Source organism: Loxodonta africana, chromosome X (assembly GCF_030014295.1).
Source record: "Loxodonta africana isolate mLoxAfr1 chromosome X, mLoxAfr1.hap2, whole genome shotgun sequence".
Lineage (NCBI taxonomy): Eukaryota > Metazoa > Chordata > Mammalia > Proboscidea > Elephantidae > Loxodonta > Loxodonta africana.
In genome coordinates, this window is record NC_087369.1 from 62,478,853 (window position 1) to 62,497,273 (window position 18,421).

Consider the following 18,421-nt stretch of genomic DNA (forward strand, 5'->3'; position numbering starts at 1 on the left):
TGTCTGAGTGCGTGGGAGGAGTGGGAATACCAAGCGGCCAATTGTGGACAGGCTAACTACAAGAAGCCCTTGAGACATCCAAATGGAGACATCACAGAGGCAGGTGAACATATGGATTTGGACCTCAAAGGTGAAGGTTGAACTGGTGTTGTAGATTTTCAAGTTATTAACATAGAGATTTGTCAGGGCTTTTGTTTCTAGGGTCTGGTCATGTCTCACAGAAGACAGGTTACAGGGGAAGGGCTGAAGAGACACAGGCAGCTGACAGGGGAGGTTGGTACCAAACGGATGGGGAAAGCCAACCATCTGGCCAGGCAGAACTGATATTGGTCACTATACAGTAGGAGCTGTGGCCTTAACAATTGTTTCCATTGCTACATATGGTTCCTGGCAGAGGCTGATATAAAAAATGAGTATGAAAGTACAGTATGGATTTTTTAAAAAGAGCATGTTCAATTTGAGTCAGGAACACCTCACATCTGACTATCAATTTCTGCCTTTTTGAGTTTTTTAGTGATCTGGCAACCACAGTGGCATGTGTGTTCCCTTGGGTGGGACCCCAGTAAGTGTTCCTTGTGCTTCCCATTTCTGCATATTAAGAAACTGGGGCTCAGAGAGGTTGAGAAACCTGAGCGGGCTCACACAGCCAGTAACAGACAGGCCCGGTACTCCACCCCAGGAATTCTGAAGCCCAGCCCAGCCTCCTTCCATGAGACCACAGCTGCCCCAGGCCCCAGCTCCAGAAGGAACCAGAGCTAACATTTACTCTGAACCAGGGTTTGCCATGGCTCAGACACACACGTGCCTGATTGTCATGGCTGCTCCAGTGAGCACTAGGGAGACCTCTGGGACAGCGTGCTCATGCCACTCACAACTAAGAAGAGTGATACTGGAGCAATTTCCACACCTGGATGGACACACAAAGAGTAGTCAGGGGGCGGGGCTGGGGTTCTCTACCTGAATTCTCCTGAAGGCAGAGCATGAGCTTGGGCCTTCAGGAACACAAAGCTTGTTTTTTGGGGACAGATATTGGGGGGATCTGTCACCCCCAATTAAAGAGGAGAGGGTGCCTCAGTCCCCAGGCCCTGTCACCCCCAACTAAAGAGCGGAGGGTGCCTCAGTCCCCAGGTCGGCACTAGTGGCACGTGGGCTTTGGAATCTGAAAGACCCAGGCACAAATTTTTGCATTTTCTGTTTATTGGCTCTGTGGCCTTGTGTAGTTCATTTACCTTGTCTCTGGCTCAGCTTTCTGATCTGTAAAATGGGGATGCTGTGACCCCAATATTCCCCAGCATGTTTTCTCCTTTTTCAAAGTGGGCAACTGAGAGCTTGACATAACCAATGCCATAATGAACCTATAAGTTCTTCTCCTTGCTCTGCCTGCCTCCTCCTTCACATACCTCTGTTAATGACTTGTTTTAACCAAATTTTAAGGACTTTGTTCTTTGTTTTAAACTGATGCAGATAACCTTTTGTTATGTCCAACCACCTGTGGCCTACGACACCCACAGGAAAATCAGAGGCCAGGTATCTGATACGTATATATCTTTAGCCTAATAAAGAAATGTCTGGCAGGGGACTACAAAGACACTTGAAACCCTTTTAAGATTCTATATAAGCTCTAATGTAAAATTGCTCTTTGGTACTCCACAGAGACAGGCTGTGTTGCTGCCGGTTCCCGGTAATGTATGCATTTCCTGAATAAACTTTCTCACTCTTTCAGACTTGGAGTATGTTTCATTGGCTCCACTGCTCCAGGGCACAGACCCTAATCAGGTAACAATGCTGATATTCACTTCCCAGGGCAGCTGTGAGAGGAAAACAAGCCCCAGCACAGATTGTGTTGTGATGTAAAAGCTGCATAAAGGGTACCTGAGGAGGCAAATGCCTCCAGATGCTCCATAGAGATGGATAGTGGAAAGGAACACAAAGAGTCTCACCATCCTCCAGCCATTCCCATTCTCTGGACTCCTTGGCTGAGGATTTGTATTGCTGCAGTCAGACAACCAGACAGACATCTCTTTAACTGCGACCTAGGGATCATGCTGGGGGAAGTGAGCCATAGTGTATCCCGGAGCAGGCTGGAGAAATTTGGGGGAAGGGGGAAGGACAAGACTAAAAAGCATTGTGCAAAAGGGGGAGGGCTTCAAACTGATAGTAGATGATACAAGCGACATAAAGGGTGTAAGTGAGCCCACCCACCTAAGGTCAAAGGAGAGGTGAAGGGAACCTGAGGAAAGAAGAGCGCTTCCCCCCACCCGACTCGGCCACTTCCCACCCTCCCCGACCCCATCGGGCTCCCTGGGAATCGCATGCGCACAGTGGACCTGGTTAAAAGAGGTTTTGTCGGGAAAGCGGCCGGGTGGATGGGGCTGCGCATGCGCAGGCTCTCTAATAGAGGGGGCTGCAAGGAGAAAAGCGAAGGGGTGATTGGAGCTGCTGTGCTGGCAGCAGCTAGAGAGGGCGCGGCTGCGGGGTTACTGGTGCTGAGGACCGACGCCATTGGAGCCCTAGCGAAGGTAGGAATCCAGCCCCAGAATGGACCTGGAGAGGGCGAGTGGCACCCAACACCCTCCCCTACCCCTTAGGATCTGTGCAAAGCCCCACCCCTCAGAGCCAGAACCCCATTAGACTTTAGGAGCTCTCCCCACACCCGACCAGGCGTCCAGATTGGAGCCCCCTTCAGTAGACCTTTGTGTCCTGAAATGAGCTTCCCTAGTCGGGAGGTCCCACGCCCAGCCACTTCTAGTTAACCTCAGCCTAGCTGACCTCTTGTCCCTAGCCTGGAGTACGTTGGATTTGAGACCTCCCGCGCTCCAATTCGAGCTTCACCTAGGTCCGAGACCCCTACCCCATCCACTCCTAGCATTTCTGTATAAGCACAATCTAGACCGGAACCAGCTGACTTCCCTCACCCAGATGTTGCCAGACAGGGTCCTCGGATTCAGTTTTTCAGAGCCTTCTGCTGTCCCTGTTGCCTGAGCCCTCCCATCTGCTCCCCCTTCATCCTGGTCCCCTGCTCAGACCCTGAAATCCAAGCCCTTTGTTTCTCCGTCTCTCAATGCATCCCCTTTGGGATTCTTCCAACCCAAGCCCTCAGTCAGCCCCCTCTTCTAACCTACTCACTAGGATGGGGATCCTGCCTATCCTAAACTCCCCTCATCTATCCCTTTCCCAGGACTCTATGCCTCACAGAATCCACCCCAGTAGATCCCTCCCATCCTTGTACTGCCTAGTAGCCTTGTGATTGCCACCCCCCACCTCCCGCCAAATCCTGCCTCCCAATGAATCCTGCCCCCTAGCCATGAAGCTGCCTCACCCTCCCTCTCAGGCTGAGCTCTCTTATGCTTGGGTCCCACAGCACCGCCCAGGGGAGCTACAGCATGGAATCAGAAGGCTACAATGTTGAAGACATGGATGAGGGTAGCCAGGGAGTCGGGGAGGAAGAGATGATTGAAGGAAACGACTATGAAGAATTTGGTGCTTTTGGTGGTTACGGCACCCTTACCAGCTTTGACATCCATATCCTCAGAGCCTTTGGTAGCTTGGGTGCAGGCTTTCGCATCTTGTCGGTGAGGCCCCTTTGGCCACCTGCTTGCCCTGGACCTTCTCCCCTGTGAATCGGGGGAGGAGACAAGGAGGGCGGGTGAAGGGAGGTTTGAGTGGGGAAGGATTACCCAGCTTTCCCAAAGCCCTCTCCTGCTTGAGGGGGTGGGGAGATTTGGAAGAGCCGGCTGTCTGCTGGGAGGAGGCTGGCCAGCACAGGGGAAGCATGATGCACGTGTGCAGAGTTGCCTGCTTTCCCCTACCCTTCTCTCTGGCCTTGCAGAATGAGCCCTGGGAACTGGAAAACCCTGTGCTGGCCCAGACCCTGATGGAGGCATTGCAGCTGGATCCAGAAACCCTTGCCAGTGAGGCAGCCGCCCGTGCTACGAACATAGCCCGCCCTGCGGCCTCCAACTGGGCCACTCCTGCCATTGCCGCCACTGCCCATATCACTTCCAACAATAGGGCAGCCGCTAACCACCCAGTGGCTAGAGACCAGGCCTCAGGAGACGATACCGAGCCCATGACATATGCCGAGGCTCAGGGAGTCACCCCTAGGACAACTCCTGCTTTTCCACAGACCTCCAAGATGCCAGTCAACAGTGAGATGACTGCCCCTGGGGCTCCAGCAACCTCCACGGAGCCCCAGACAGCCTCCCAGGCCCAGGAGGCTGCTACTGAGGGCCCTAGTACTGCCAGTGCTTTCTCTCAGGCTCCACGTGCCAGTGAGCTGGATACCACCCGGCCCAAGACTGTCTTTCTAGGTCAGAACGATGTCTTTGATTTCACCCAGCCTGCAGGTGTCAGTGGCATGGCCTTCCCACGGCCTAAGAGACCCACCCCAGCCCAAGAGGCTGCGACGGATGGCCTCAGTGCTGCCTCTCGTGTGCACCAGGCAGCATCTGCCAAGGAGGTGGCAGCCACCCAGCCCAAGACAACCAAGTCTGGGAAGGCTCTGGCCAAGACTCGGTGGGTGGAGCCTCAGAATGTTGTGGCAGTGACTGCTGCCGAGGCCAAGATGGCCACAAGCATCCCTGAGCCTGAGGGTGCAGCTGCCACTGTTCAGCACAGTGCTGAGCCCCGGGCCAGGATGGGAGGCAAGAGGACGAAGAAGGTGAGATCTCCCTGCCATTTCCACACGCCCTCACTCCCTTCCTTCCCCTCCCCTCCCCTTTCCTCTCCCTTTCTCTCAGCCTGTCCATGTTTCGCCAACACAAGTGGGCCGAGTATTGTTTTTACTCCACAAAGTTCTTGTCTTCAGGGAGCACACAGACTAGTGGAAGAAGAGGTTAGTTCGGGGCCTGGCACGTAGTAAGCACTCAACACGTGTCATTTACCAAGTACCTGCTGTGGGTAAGGTGTGTGCCAGACACTTTTGCACGGGGAGCCTGGTAACCCTGGGTCTCTCCTCTAATGACACAGTCCAAGCACCTGGATGATGAATATGAGAGCAGCGAGGAGGAGAGAGAGCCTCCTGCAGTCCCACCGACCTGGAGAGCATCGCAACCCCCATTGACGGCGAGGACTCCGATGGCCCCTCGGCCCCCGATGACCCTGAGGTCCCAGATACCCTCAAGGCACGTACTGTGCTTGCCACCCCGCAATGTGGTCCTTCTGCAAGAGAGGGTAAGAAGCCCGCCCTCCCCCGTCTCCCTCTTCTTCTCCCTCACCGGCCAGTTCTCTGCAGTCACTCAGGCGTTGATCTCCCCGTGTGTTCCTCCTTCTCCAGGCAAATAAGTTGGTGAAGTACCTGATGATTAAGGACTACAAGAAGATCCCCATTAAGCGCTCAGGTAGGCAACCTGTGCCCTTCCCTGAGCTCTGCCCTTCCCCCACCCTCACCTCTGGGCGTCCTTTTGTTCATATGCCGCCACCCCATCAGGCCATGGCTGGCTCCTTCATTTCTACAGCACAGGACCCTGGCTGTGCTACCCTCAGCAGGGCTGGCCATGGAGCTGCAGCTCTGTGGCCCCTGCTCAGCCCAGGAGCTCTCCCCAACTCTCCCCTCCTGCAGACATGCTGAAGGATGTCATCCGAGAATACGACGAACATTTCCCAGAGATCATTGAAAGAGCAACATACACTCTGGAAAAGGTGGGTACAGGGGTGCGGGGCTGCTCTGTGGAATAAGAGCAGTGGGGAAGCCTTGAACTCTGCAGCCCTTTTAGGCCCAACTTCAGTACTGCCTGCTCCAGAAGCCTTCCCTAACCTCTCCACCTTTGAGCTTCCATTACACTGGCAGTTTGGGGCATATGTCCTTCCCTCAGTTCCCCTCTCTCATCCTCTCTGAGTGTCTCATTGTCTTGAGAAGTTAGTCTCATCTCCTTGGGCAGTATCAGAGCTGCCATGGAGCCAGGTCCTCCATGTCCTCTCTTCTTCCACCCTCTCTCACAAGTTGGGGTTCTGTGCTCAGGAAAAGTTCTAACATGGAATCAAGTGGCTGCCTGCAGGAAGCCCAGGCTGGATTTTTCATCTCACGCTTTGTTTTCTCCCCCATGTAGAAATTTGGGATCCACCTCAAGGAAATTGACAAGGAAGAACACCTGTATATTCTTGTCTGCACACAGGACTCTTCAGCTCGCCTTCTTGGGAAGTAAGAAAGGGAAGGGCTGTGGCCTTCCTTGGTGGCGCCCCTTTCCTGCCCAGCCCCCCACATGCTCTCAGAGGAACAGGAAAACAGGGCTTACGTTCCTAGCACAGCTCCTACACACAGGTAGTGGTGCCCAGTGATGACTGAGTGAAACGTATAGTAGCTGTGGTCAGGGTTTTGCTCCCTACCTCCTGAAGCTTCCCAGGAAATCCGGCCTGTCGTTGCTTGCCTCTCCCTGCTGAGCAGTAGGGTTTGGCTGGGTGGTCCTCACTGGAGAGCTTCCTGTTGAGGGTAGATTCTGAGGCCCGGTGGGCAGGAAAAGTTCGGCTTTGCCTCTGAATACACCTTTGCCAGCATTTGCTCTGTGACTGCCCCTGCCCTCTGTAGAACCCTGGAAGCAAAGTATTAGTATACACATTGTATGGATGAAGTGATTAAGTGTCAGGCGGAGGAATGATTTGTCTGCCAGGATCAAGTGCTGGGAAGAATTTCCCTCTAGCTGAGAAATCTGGGAGAGGCTAGTTGGGTGAGCCGGCTGTAGTCTCTTGTGCAAATGGCTGCTGGAGAGGATTCCTCTTTCTACACCTTTAGGACCAAGGACACTCCCAGGTTGAGTCTCGTCTTGGTGATTCTGGGCGTCATCTTCATGAATGGCAACCGTGCTAGCGAGGGTGAGTGGCTGGACCTGTGGCTGGGGGACCGCCCACAGTGTCATTTTCGTGTGCTGAATTCCTGTGCTATGTCTTCCCTTGCAGCTGTCCTCTGGGAGGCACTACGCAAGATGGGACTGCACCCCGGGTATGATTGGCCTCTCTCAGCTCCTACCTCTCAGTGTTGTCCCTTGGCAAAAGAGATCCCAGGATTTCAATAGCGTGGTGGTCTGGTGCAGGGGAGTGGGGTGTCCTGGTCCAGTAGAGAGCAAAGGATCTCACCAAGGTGGATGACGAAACAGTCCTGAACTCTCAGCCTCCTCTCTGCTCTCGGTCCCCTGTCTGTCCCCAGACAACGTCTAAGGTAGACGGTCAGAATTAGGGGCGCCTTTGATCCTTTTTTTTTTTTTGATCCCCTACTTAGGGCGTCTCTGACAAGTGGCTGTCTGGCCTCTGCTGCATGCCCAGGCCTCCACGGGGAAGCCCCCTGGGCAGGGAAGCTCTCAATCTTGTTAGGGAGTGCTCCTGCCCAAATTTGGACACTGCTACTATTTCTTTTTTTATTTCTTTTACTACCTCTAACCGTAGGTTCTTTTTCTTGCCGTCAGGGTGAGGCACCCATTCCTTGGCGATCTGAGGAAGCTCCTTACAGATGACTTTGTGAAGCAGAAGTAAGTGTTAACTTCGTGTCACACTCATGTGCTCCTTTGTGTGTTGGTCTGGCTCAGAAAGCCCTTCCCCACCCCATATCTAGCACTAGAGGAACGGGTGCCTTGATATATTGAAAGTGGATGAGAGTATGTGAGTTGTGGATAGAAGAATTCCAGGGCAATGTCGGGGAAAGGGAACACACATTGAGAACACGGCGCAGGCTGTGTTACAACCGCCTTCTCATTTAGCGCCTGCCCTACTGGCTGTTATGAGAATTCCCCCATTTCACATCTAAGGAACCTGGGGAGAAGACTCTGGGCATGGCCCAGAGCTGGTAATGGGACCATTCAGGCCTGGAGCACAGTTCTCCTGACTTTCTGGCCAGGGCCCACCCCATCCTTGGTTCTTGGGAAACGTGTGTACCCCCAAACAGGCACACATACCACACAGACACACACAGACACACAGACACACACACACTCCCATACGAGGACCTGCTCGTGCGCACTCTGTCAGGAGCATAATACAGAGTGTGCATGGAGTACGCCACTCTCGGTTGTCTGTGTCTTCCCTTTACAGTTGTCTTCTATGGCGGAACTTTGTAGGGCTTGGCCAGGTCTCAGACGAGACCCTTGCAGTGAGGTGTGCTCAGAGCAGGGAGCCTGAAGAATGGCCCCTCTGTGTACAAAACACCCAACAGGAATTCGGGTTCATTGTGACAAGGGGCCCACAACTTGCGGCCTTCCGATGAACAAATGCCCTACACGTACCTCCCCTGCACCTCCAGTTGCTTCTGGGTAGGACCAAAGACATAAGGCTTTGAGGGCTTCAACACCAAAACCAAACCCGTTGCCGTCGAGTCGATTCCAACTCATAGCAACCGTATAGGACAGAGTAGAACTGCCCCACGGGGTTTACAAGGAGTGGCTGGTGGATTTGAACAGCCGCCCTTCCGGTTAGCAGCCGAGCTTTTAAGCACTGTGCCACCAGGGTTCTGAAGGCCTCAATATCAGAGGCAAAAACCCTGGGAGTGAGTTTGGGTGTGGAGAAATCCCCTTCCAGGAGCTGAGCTGTAGCGTTAGGCTTGAGGAGGTGCCACCTGGAACCCATTAGATGAAAAACAGATCTGCTTGGTTAGAAGCAAAAATTTCTTTTCCTCTCTCACTAAGGTACCTGGAGTACAAAAAGATCCCAAATAGCAGCCCACCTGAGTATGAATTCCTCTGGGGCCTGCGAGCCCGCCATGAGACCAGCAAGATGAGGGTCCTGAGATTCATCGCGCAGGTAACGGAGAGGCTCTGTTAGGTGCCATGCACAGGCATAGGCACATTCCATACCTTGCTTGTTTGTTGATTGGTCAACAGCCTCCTTGTCACCTTCTGTTGCCAGTGAGGATACAGAGGCTCAGAAAGGTTTCTAAGTAACTTATACAAGGTCACAGAAGTAGTCAGTGTGAGGGACGGGGTGAAATCCCGGGCCTGGCACCTATTATAGAAGCCTGATGCCAGTAACCTTTATTTTTTATCTTCCAAAGCAAAGTGCTTAATAGGCTGCATAGCAGGAAGCGGGTGCTCAATGAATGTGTGGTAGCTCTGTGGTTATGGTTGCTCTTATTGCATCTCAGAATCAGAACCGAGACCCCAGGGAATGGAAGGCTCATTTCTTGGAGGCTGTGGATGATGCTTTCAAAACTATGGATGTGGATATGGCTGAGGAACATGCCAGGGCACAGATGAGGGCCCAGATGAATATCGGGGATGAAGCTCTGATTGGACGGTGGAGCTGGGATGACATACAGGTGGAGCTCCTGACCTGGGATGAGGATGGAGATTTTGGCGATGCCTGGGCCAGGATACCGTTTGCTTTCTGGGCCAGGTACCATCAGTACCTTCTGAATAGTAACCGTGCCAACAGGAGAGCCACATGGAGAGCTGGTGTCAGCAGTGGCACCAATGGTGGGGCCAGCACCAGCATCCTAGATGGCCCTAGCACTAGCTCTACCATCCGGACCAGAAATGCCGCCAGAGCCGGTGCCAACTTCTTCTCCTGGATTCAGTAAGATTTTCACTTGATAAATTAGACTCTACGGAGCCTTGGTGGTGCAGTAGTTAAGCACTTGGCTGCTAACCAAAAGATCGGTGGTTCAAACCCACCAGCCGCTCTGTGGGAGAAAGATGTGGCAGTCTGCTCCCGTGAAGTTTACAGCCTTGGAAACGCAATGGGGTCAGTGCTACTCGGTCCTACGGGGTCGCTATGAGTCAGAATCGACTCAATGGCAGTGGGCTTGGTTTGTTTTTTGGTTTCAAGTAGACTCTGAGGAGGGTGTGCAGAGGAGCTGTGAGATGTCAGAGGGAAGCCTGGGGTAGGAGAATGATGAAGAATAGAAAAACACTGTTTTTGTTGTATATATCCTTCACTGTTTAATGTATTTCAAATTATGTTTTCACTTTTGTTTCTTGTGTTTACAGACACCGCTGATGAACTGTAGCAATCTTACTCTCCAAACCAGAGTGCCTCCTCAGATTCCTTCTTAACCCAGCACTCGTGGCAGCTTCTACCTGTCGATTGAAGATGGCATGCAAGATGAAGCTTTCTTCGCTTTTTCTGCCTTTGTTGCTTGCTTTTTCTTGTGCTTTCATGTTTTTGGTATCAGTGTTACATTAAAATTACAAAATTAATTTGGACGTTTCCGCCTTTTCGTGTGCACATGTTGCTAGAACTGCCATGTGGTTGGGCTCTTAGGGAGGAACCTTCTTTGGGCTGTCTGGTGTAGGTGGGCCCCGCCTCTGCCTAAAAGGTGGGTAGGCATGGGTAGGATTCTGGGAGGTGTTGAGGTTCCAGCTGAGTGTGGATACCATGAGTTTACAGAGGCCCCAGTCCACATAGTTGTGTGATGTATTACAAGCATTGCTCAGCAGCCCCAGGTAGACTCCAGCAGGGGAGCAGGGGAAGGGATGGAGTGGAGGACTGTGGGCTGGTGCCAACTGTCCCTCCCAGCAAGGAAAGAGAGTCCATAGGCACTCACCAGGACCCACCTCTTGCTCCCTTGTCTTTAGAGGTGCTGTCCTGGAACTGTTCCCTCATCATCCACAGGGTTTCAAGACCTCATCACTGTGACCTGGCTTAAGGACAATAGGCAGGACTCACAATGACATTTTCACCCCTCCAGCAAGGAGGAGGAGGAGGAGCCATTATTGCTAAGAGAAGAATTTAAGAAAAACAAAGCTCCAGGCAGTGCTAGACAGCCCAATGCTTGTAACTGTGAACCAAGACTTCTGTGGTCTTCTTCCATGGAAGCAGCATTCTCCCCCTCCCCCACACCAAGGCCAGGCATTGGTCCTGGTGCCTTCATGGGCTGGGTGATACCTGGAGGAGGTGGGACAGGGCTACAACTCCTTCAGGTGGAAGAGAGTGAGGGCAGAGATAGTATGGACTCCTGGGAAGGGCTCAGCAGTGGGCAGGGACAGTGTCCAGGGCTTTCCTGGGTCCCCCAGTGATGTCCAGAGCTTAGGAGGACAGGGCCCTGCATTAAAAAGAGGGAGACAGCAGTGTGAGAGTGCCTGCTGCTCGCTTCTTTTCCCCTAGAAGAGGGTCCTCTCTCAGCCAGACCTGGATCCCGACCCAGGACCAGCTACGTAATTTGTAAGGCCCAGTGCAAAATGAAAATCTGGGTCCCTTGCTCAAAAATTATTAAGAATTTCAAGACGGGGACAGCAGAGCATTAAACCAAGTGTAGGGCCCTTCTAAGCACAAGGATCTGTTCGACTGCACAGGTTGCATACCCAGGAAGCTGGCCCTGTCCTGACCCCACCCCTTCAGACAGGCTTGTGGTGGGCCTCCACCTTGTTGGCCAGCACTGTGTTTTTCACCTTTCTGGATGCTGGGTCTACTTGGCCACACTGACATTTTGTGATTTTGACAGAAATCGAGTCTTCTTACCTTAACGTTTCCAGGGTTATGCCTGGGACTGTGGGAGAGGTGGAGGATGCCTGGGACCTCCTCCTGGGGGTGAGGAATTGCACATAACATGGCTGGTACCCTCATCCTGGGTCCCTCTCAGGACACTGTTGTGCACAGTAGACACATGCCTTTCCTTGGATGAGGCAGAGCACTCACCATAAGACACAGGTGTGAGTTTGAGCACTGTGTGCAGAGGGCACTTGAGTTACAGCAGCTCATCTGGAAAGGATAAGAGAGCAGCCCTCAGAGAAGGACAGCCCTAGAGGAAGACCCCACCTCCCAGGCTCCTCCAGGCTTGCACCACCCGGCCCCGTCCCCCAAGTCTGCCTCACTGGGCCATGGGCCCATGATCCCATACTCTGTAGGGGACAGTGCTGAGATCAGGTTGGGCAGGGAGGGAGAGAGCAGAGAGGTGGCCTCAGGAGCAGGGAGGGAGGAGGGCCCTGGGAAATGCAGACAGTCAGTCCCACAGGAGGGCCAGGCTGGCCACCTCAGTGACAGGTCTACCTCCTCACTAATGGCAAACAGGAGACCAAGGAAGGCCTCCCTCCTGCCCCCGGCCTTGGGACTTCCACAGGTGCCCCCATCTCAAAGGTCTACAATTCATCTTAGCAAGTGTTTCCTGAGACCCTAGTATGTGCAAGAGCCCGAGGCTGAGACTGCTTGGCCCTTGAAAGCTCCCACAGGTTTCTCCCCAGCCCAGGCTGCTCTCTCTGACTCCTCATAGGCAGCCCTGAGAGGAGGGGAGGATTAGACCCATTTCATGGATGAGGAAACTGAAGCCTCAAGTGGGAAGACACTTGCCTAAAGTCACATAGCCATGAAGTGGCAGAGGTGGGACTCGACCCCAGGACTCTCTGAGGCCAAGACATATGCTCTGCCCACTGCAGTCTGCTGCCACTGCCCTCGAAGGGCTCGTGGTGTTGTGTGGGCTACACACCCACCTGCTCATCACTCTTCACTGACACCCACACATCCACACTGCACATGCTGCTCCCTGTCTGCCTTCATTCAGCAGGAACTCCACTCCTCCTGGCTTCCTTGTCCTGAGGGTTCCCCCTGATCTGCCACCGGAGGCCCTCCCAGCCCCCTGAAACATCAGATTAGGCATATCCCACGGAAGCCACCCTCCTCCTCCCCCTCTTCTTCATCACTATCACTGTCATGCCCCGAGCACTTTATGTGCACTCTCTCATTCCATCCTCATGGATACTCTTCAAGTGTTACTGTTCCCAGTTGTACAGATGAGGAAACAGACTCGGAGGAGGGAAACGACATGCCTGAGGTCTCAGACCCAGCTCTATTGCTGCCTCAACAAGTCTTTTCTCTCTCTGGCCCTCAGTGTCCCCCTCCTAGCCTCCTGAGACAGCAGGTTATGCATATCCCAGGGCAGCCACCCTCCTTCTCCCTCTCATCTTCATCACGATTACCACCATATCCTGAGCACTTCATGTGCACTCTCTCATTCCATTCTCATGCATGCTCTTCTCTTTGGAGGTTACAGTTTCACATAGTACAGATGAGCAAACAGACTCAGAGGAGGGAAGCGACGTGCCTGATGTCTCAGATCCAGCTCTACCACTGCCTCATTAAGTGGCCTTGACTCAGCCTTTTCTCTTTCTGGCCCTCAGTGTCCCCCTCGCTCACCTCTCCTAGGTTCTGTGGGGCTGCAGTCTTAGTCACATCATCTTTCTGAGCCTCAGTTTCCTCACCTGAGAAATGGATGATGTGAGAACATCTGGCCTGACCTGTCCCACTCCCCGGGCAATTGTGTGAAGCTCTGTGCATGAAAGTAGGCGGGAAGTGGGAGTGGAGAAAGCTGTGCACAAGGGGGGTGTACATGCCCTCTCACACTCCACACATATCTGATAGGGGAGGGCCTCTGAAATACACCTGTGATCAGCTCCTACCCCTGCCATCTTGAGCCCTGTTACTTTGGGGAAGTCACTTTACCTCTCTGGTACTCAATTTCCTCATCTGGTCTATGGGGTTAGGGCATCTGCCTCAGTCTCAAAAGATAGAACCTAACAGTAGAGATGTGAACAGTATCAGAAATCTAGCAGCCCAAGAACCTCCACACAACCCTCATCGCCTTTTAGCAGTGAGGAAATTGAGGACTATGAAGAGGAGATGACTTGCTCGATGCCTGGTTCTCAAGTTGCCTGGGTTCCAATTCTGGATGACTCCTTTTTATATAATGTTATTTTGAAACTAGCATCATAGAAAAGATCCAAGTCTACAGGGCACTGCAGACTTCAGATATCAGTTTCTATTGTCCTTCACATTCTCTCAGAATGTCATGGAAATGCCAACACTTCACCATCCACATAAGAAATGGACTCTCACACCTGAAGGCGATTCTTACTGATCTTCCTGATCTTACTAATGCCAGTAAATTTCCATTAGTCCTTAAACTAGCAGAAGGGCCAGCTGTGACCACTAGTTTACCTCAACAGTGAACACAGCAACCAGAGGAACAAATCAGAAGGAAAATCATCAACCGGACCCTATTTTGAAGCCAGAGGTCCGACAAGAAGCATGTCACCTCCTGTTTCCTTGCCGCCTTCTAGAGTCTTCCACCCCCAGAACACCTGTGTAGCCACCGTCTTGCTGCTCAATTCACATATAAGCCCTGCTTTCCCTGTATTTTTTTCACTGTAGCTTGGTAAGCCAGATCTGAGGAACTTCCTTCCAGCTCCTTGCTCTGTGCATTGCAATAAAGTTTCTTTCTCAAAGATCGGTGTCCAGATAATTGGCAAGTCTGAGCACGCCAGACAAGGACCCATCTTTTAGGATTTGGTAACAATTTTGGCACCCAATGTGGAGCCTCCATCTGGAGCACGGCAACCTTTGGCCACGAGTGGAAACTCCACGAACCCTCAGCACACACTAAGCCTCTGGTTCGGGAGGATCGGATGGGTTTCCTACCTGCGACTGAGGTGGTGAGCAGACTGAGGCGTTTTTACTTTGAGATTTGGAAACTAATTCTGGTGTGAATGTCCACTAGGTAAATGCCCTAAGAATTTCACGCATTAAGTTAAGTGCTTGGGATTGGAGGTGGGGAGGTATCTGGAGGATCGAGGTAAGACTAAGACATCCCCATTAGTGGGGATTGAAGCCTTACTAAGATCACCCTTGTTACTCCGCCACTCCACCTCGCTGACAGCCCCTTCTTTAGTTATGAGCCTATGGAGAAAGAGAACATTTTGTAACACTGTCTGGCCCCAGTACCAGCTGAAGTCCTGTGAAAGGTGGCTTGAGTATGGGTCACTTAATTGTTCTACCATTTTACAGTTAGATGTTTTCTGAAAAAGAGGTAAAATGGGATTAAATCCCCTTCTTGTAAAACTTTATGTCTCTCTGGAAGAATAAGAAACTACAAAAACAATGCAAGCTAATGGTGCAGGCAGCAGGGAAAAAAAGAATGGGAGATAGGAAGTTCTTGGTCTTTCCATACTCAGAGAGCCCCTTCAGTCTCTTACCTGTGCCACCTCCTCTTTATCCACCTGAAGGTATAGGCCTGGTTCCTAGCCTGTCACCAGCAGCCCTTGTGCTACTGCAGTGACAGATACCCCTTTGGTGGAACCTTGGCTGGCCCCTCATGAGTCAGAAACACCTGGTCCCACCCAGGTTATAGTCTCCCCAGCACACACCTGTAGTGTGGTGCAATTCAGCCAGGGATCCACCCAAGTCTCCTCAGGGCAATTTCCACTGAGACAAATTCCTGCTGGACTGGATCACAATGAACACCTTAGTGGATTTATCTGGGTCCATACACAGTTCTGCATAATTGGAAGAATAATCTCCCAGTGTATAGAGACAACCATGTTAAGCCCCAGATCTGGGCCACTGGAACCCTTGTTGAGGCAAAGACAGCAACCCCGGTCCCGGTAAGGCTTAAACCAAACACCTTAATTGGGCCTACTCTGTCATTCCTAAATATCCTTCTAACTCCAGAGGAACAGAGAGTGGTCTTAGAAAAGGCATGCCAAGGGGCTGACAGGTGGCATAACCTCAACCCTCAGAATGGTATTAGACTCCTGGCAGCCCAAGCTGTACCTGCCATAGATCCACACTGGGACCCAAATGATTGGCTGGGGGCAGAACAGCTAGAACACTATAAAAACTGTTATGATATTTGGTTTGCAGCAAGGGGCTCCAAAACAGAAGAGCCTTAGAAAAGCCCAGTTTCTTAGAATGGGTGTATGAAGCATACTTACAGTTTACTGATATAAACCCTGAAAAAAAAAAAAACCCTGAAGAACCACTTAAATGCTAGAAAGTTGCCATCTAAGATGCATAAATTGGTCTCAACCCACCTGGAGCAAAGGAAAATGAAGAACACCAAAGACACAAGGTAATTAGGAGCCCAAGAGACAGAAAGGGCCACATAAACCAGAGACTCCATCAGCCTGAGACCCGAAGAACTAGATGGTGCCTGGCTACTACCAATCACTGTCCTGACAGGGAACACAACAGAGAATTCCTGATAGAGCAGGAGAAGAGTGGGATGCAGATCTTAAATTCTCATAAAAAACCAGGCTCATAAGAAACCCAGCTCCTGCAACTCTCAGCGGATGACTCAGACTGATGGGGCCCAGCGGCTACCCTGCAAGCCACCCAGCCAATCTTAATCTCCCATGAGGAGCCCCAGGTTGCAATAACAGTGGGAGGACAACTTACTGAATTCTTAGTGGATGTGGGCACAACCTATTTGGTTTTAAAAACCCTGAAGTGTCCGCTCTCTAAAAGAAAAGTGTCCATTACTGGAGTGTCAGGAAAACCTACCAATAAATCATTCCTTCACTCAATGGACTGTCAAGTCAGAGGTACAGAAATGACTCATAGTTTCTTGTTTGTGCCTGAATGTCCTATCCCCCTTTTGAGAAGGGATTTGTTAACCAAGTTCAATGCTCAAGTCACATTTTCAGCAGATCAACTTCAAGTAGGAGTAGAACCGGATAAAGTCTGTGCTCTTCAAGCGGCCCTTTTGCAGGTGGCTGCCTCTATGGAATCTCTGTTCCTACTCCAGCACATTCAGGATCATGTTAAACCCCAGGTCCAGGCCACTGGAATCCCTGGTAAGGCAAAGACAGCAACCCTGGTACCCATAATAAAACCAGGCACTGAAGACTACCCAATCCATACACTCTACTGGCAGTTCTTCCAGGGTATTACATGTGGTTTACAGTTTTAGACTTGAAAAATGCTTTATACTGTGTACCTCTGGAACAAAATTCCCAAGAGATATTTGACTTGAGTGGGAGGATCCCACCTCAGGAACTAAGATTCAATATTGCTGGACTATTTTACCACAAGGGTTCAAGAATAGCCCCACTCTCTTTAGGGAGATATTAGCCAGAGACCTCTGGGACTTAAAGGAGAGGGCACAGTCCTCCAGTATGTATCTGATATTTTAATTGCCAGTCCCAACAAAGACCTGTCTGACAAGAACACAGTCACACTACTCAACTTCCTAAGAGACCAGGGATACAAGGTCTCACAGAAAAAAGCCCAGATCTCTGCCACTGAGGTAAAATACCTAGGGCTCAAAATATCACAAGGGAAAAGAGAGCTGCTACCTGACATGAAAGAGGCCACTGCCCAAATAACCTCCCCAAACATTAAGAGACAGTTACGACATTTCCTTAAAATGGTTGGCTTCTGTAGATTCTGGATCCCCAATTTTAGTCTCATCACAAAACCCTTATACCAGGGTGTCCAAAGGAGTGATTCTGAACCCTTGGAATGGACACCAGAATGTTGAGTAGCCTTCCAACAAATCAAAGATAAGCTGATAACCACCCCACCCTAGGATTACCAGACCTCCAGAAACCTTTTAAGCTGTTCACTCATGAGAGGCAGAAGGTTGCCCTAGGGGTGCTCACTCAGGTCCTGGGTCCGTGGAAGGGACTAGTAGCATACTTCTTTAAACACCTAGACCCTTAACCCAGGGCTGGCCCACCTGCCTATGGGCAGTTGCAACAACACGTGAGCTCCTGATGGAGGCTGAGAAGTTCATTCTTGGCCAACCCACCATGGTTCTAACCCCCCATTGTGTCTGTGGCTAATGGCAGGGCAAGTCAGCAAATACTAGGCTATCCTACTGAACAATCCCGCTGTAACGCTAAAGACTGTCTCCACTCTCAATCCTGCAACCCTGTTACCCATACTGAAAGATGGAAAACTCGAGAACAACTGTGTCCAGGTAACTGAAGAAGTATATTCCAACAAGCCTGACCTGTCTGACCAGCCTCTAACTAACCCCGATTTAGAAGTGTTCACAGATGGAAGTAGCTTTGTAGAATAAGCAGTCTGAAAACCTGGCTATGCCATGTTCACCCTCTATGAGATGTTTCCCTGGCTAACCAAACTAAGTAAAGGGCTTAATCTACAAAAGACTATTCAGAAAGTAGTGCAGGAGGTGTGGCCAAGATGGTGGAGTAGTCAGATGCTTCCAGGGGTGCTTCTTACAGCAAAGGTCTGAAAAAAAACAAGTGAATCAATTATGTATATGACAAACTAGGAGCCCTGAACATCAAAGGCAAACTTAGGAAATTGAGCTGAGCGGCAGGGGGAGGGAGAGACAGCTCAGAAGCAGCGAGGAGTTGCTGGACCTGACTCAGCAGGAAATGGTGCCTTTTAGGCATGATCCCCTGGTGGGACCACACTGGGGCTGGAGGTGGCATTTGGGACGTGGTTTCCTCAGGGAGAGAAAGTGAGCCACACAGAGTCTACTCATGCCTCCAGAATTAGCAAAGAACAGTGTTCTCGGAAAAAGATAAGTGGTTGCATCTAATTTACCACATGCATCAAACAGCACCCCTTGAAAAAGAACTCTCTCCCATTTATCTGATCCCTCCTCCCTCTGCCCTAGCCTCCAAGCTGGTTTCGTTGGCTGTCAATTTCCCTGGGCCTGAGATAGGTCCTGCTGCCCACGCTGAGCCATTCTCCTGGCCTTGGAGAAGGAACAAATTAACAAATGGGAGAAAAAAATAATATGCCAGATCCCCTAACCTGGGAA

At 51.3% G+C, this 18,421-nt stretch overlaps 1 protein-coding gene and 1 non-coding gene across 4 annotated transcripts; both read left to right on the forward strand.

Annotated features, from left to right (window-relative positions):
- Positions 1-2,336: 2,336 nt before the first annotated feature.
- On the forward strand, positions 2,337-10,640 carry LOC100658905 (melanoma-associated antigen D4). Of its 3 annotated transcripts, XM_064278299.1 has the most exons (14): positions 2,337-2,519; positions 3,362-3,572; positions 3,830-4,660; positions 4,808-4,834; positions 4,969-5,172; positions 5,276-5,339; positions 5,561-5,640; positions 6,048-6,139; positions 6,728-6,807; positions 6,892-6,934; positions 7,395-7,457; positions 8,607-8,721; positions 9,062-9,492; positions 9,906-10,639. In XM_064278299.1, exons 2-14 carry the CDS (start codon positions 3,384-3,386, stop codon positions 9,913-9,915), a joined length of 2,229 nt encoding a protein of 742 aa, XP_064134369.1. In that variant the 5' UTR covers positions 2,337-2,519; positions 3,362-3,383; the 3' UTR covers positions 9,916-10,639. The 3 variants fall into 3 exon arrangements, with proteins under 3 accessions (XP_064134369.1, XP_064134368.1, XP_064134370.1); XM_064278298.1 differs by having other exon boundaries at positions 3,830-4,834; positions 9,906-10,640; XM_064278300.1 differs by lacking the exon at positions 4,808-4,834 and having other exon boundaries at positions 9,906-10,638.
- Positions 8,077-8,205, forward strand: LOC135228980 (small nucleolar RNA SNORA11). Its single transcript, XR_010319842.1, has one exon. It is a non-coding gene; the product is annotated as a small nucleolar RNA SNORA11 (small nucleolar RNA).
- Positions 10,641-18,421: the final 7,781 nt, after the last annotated feature.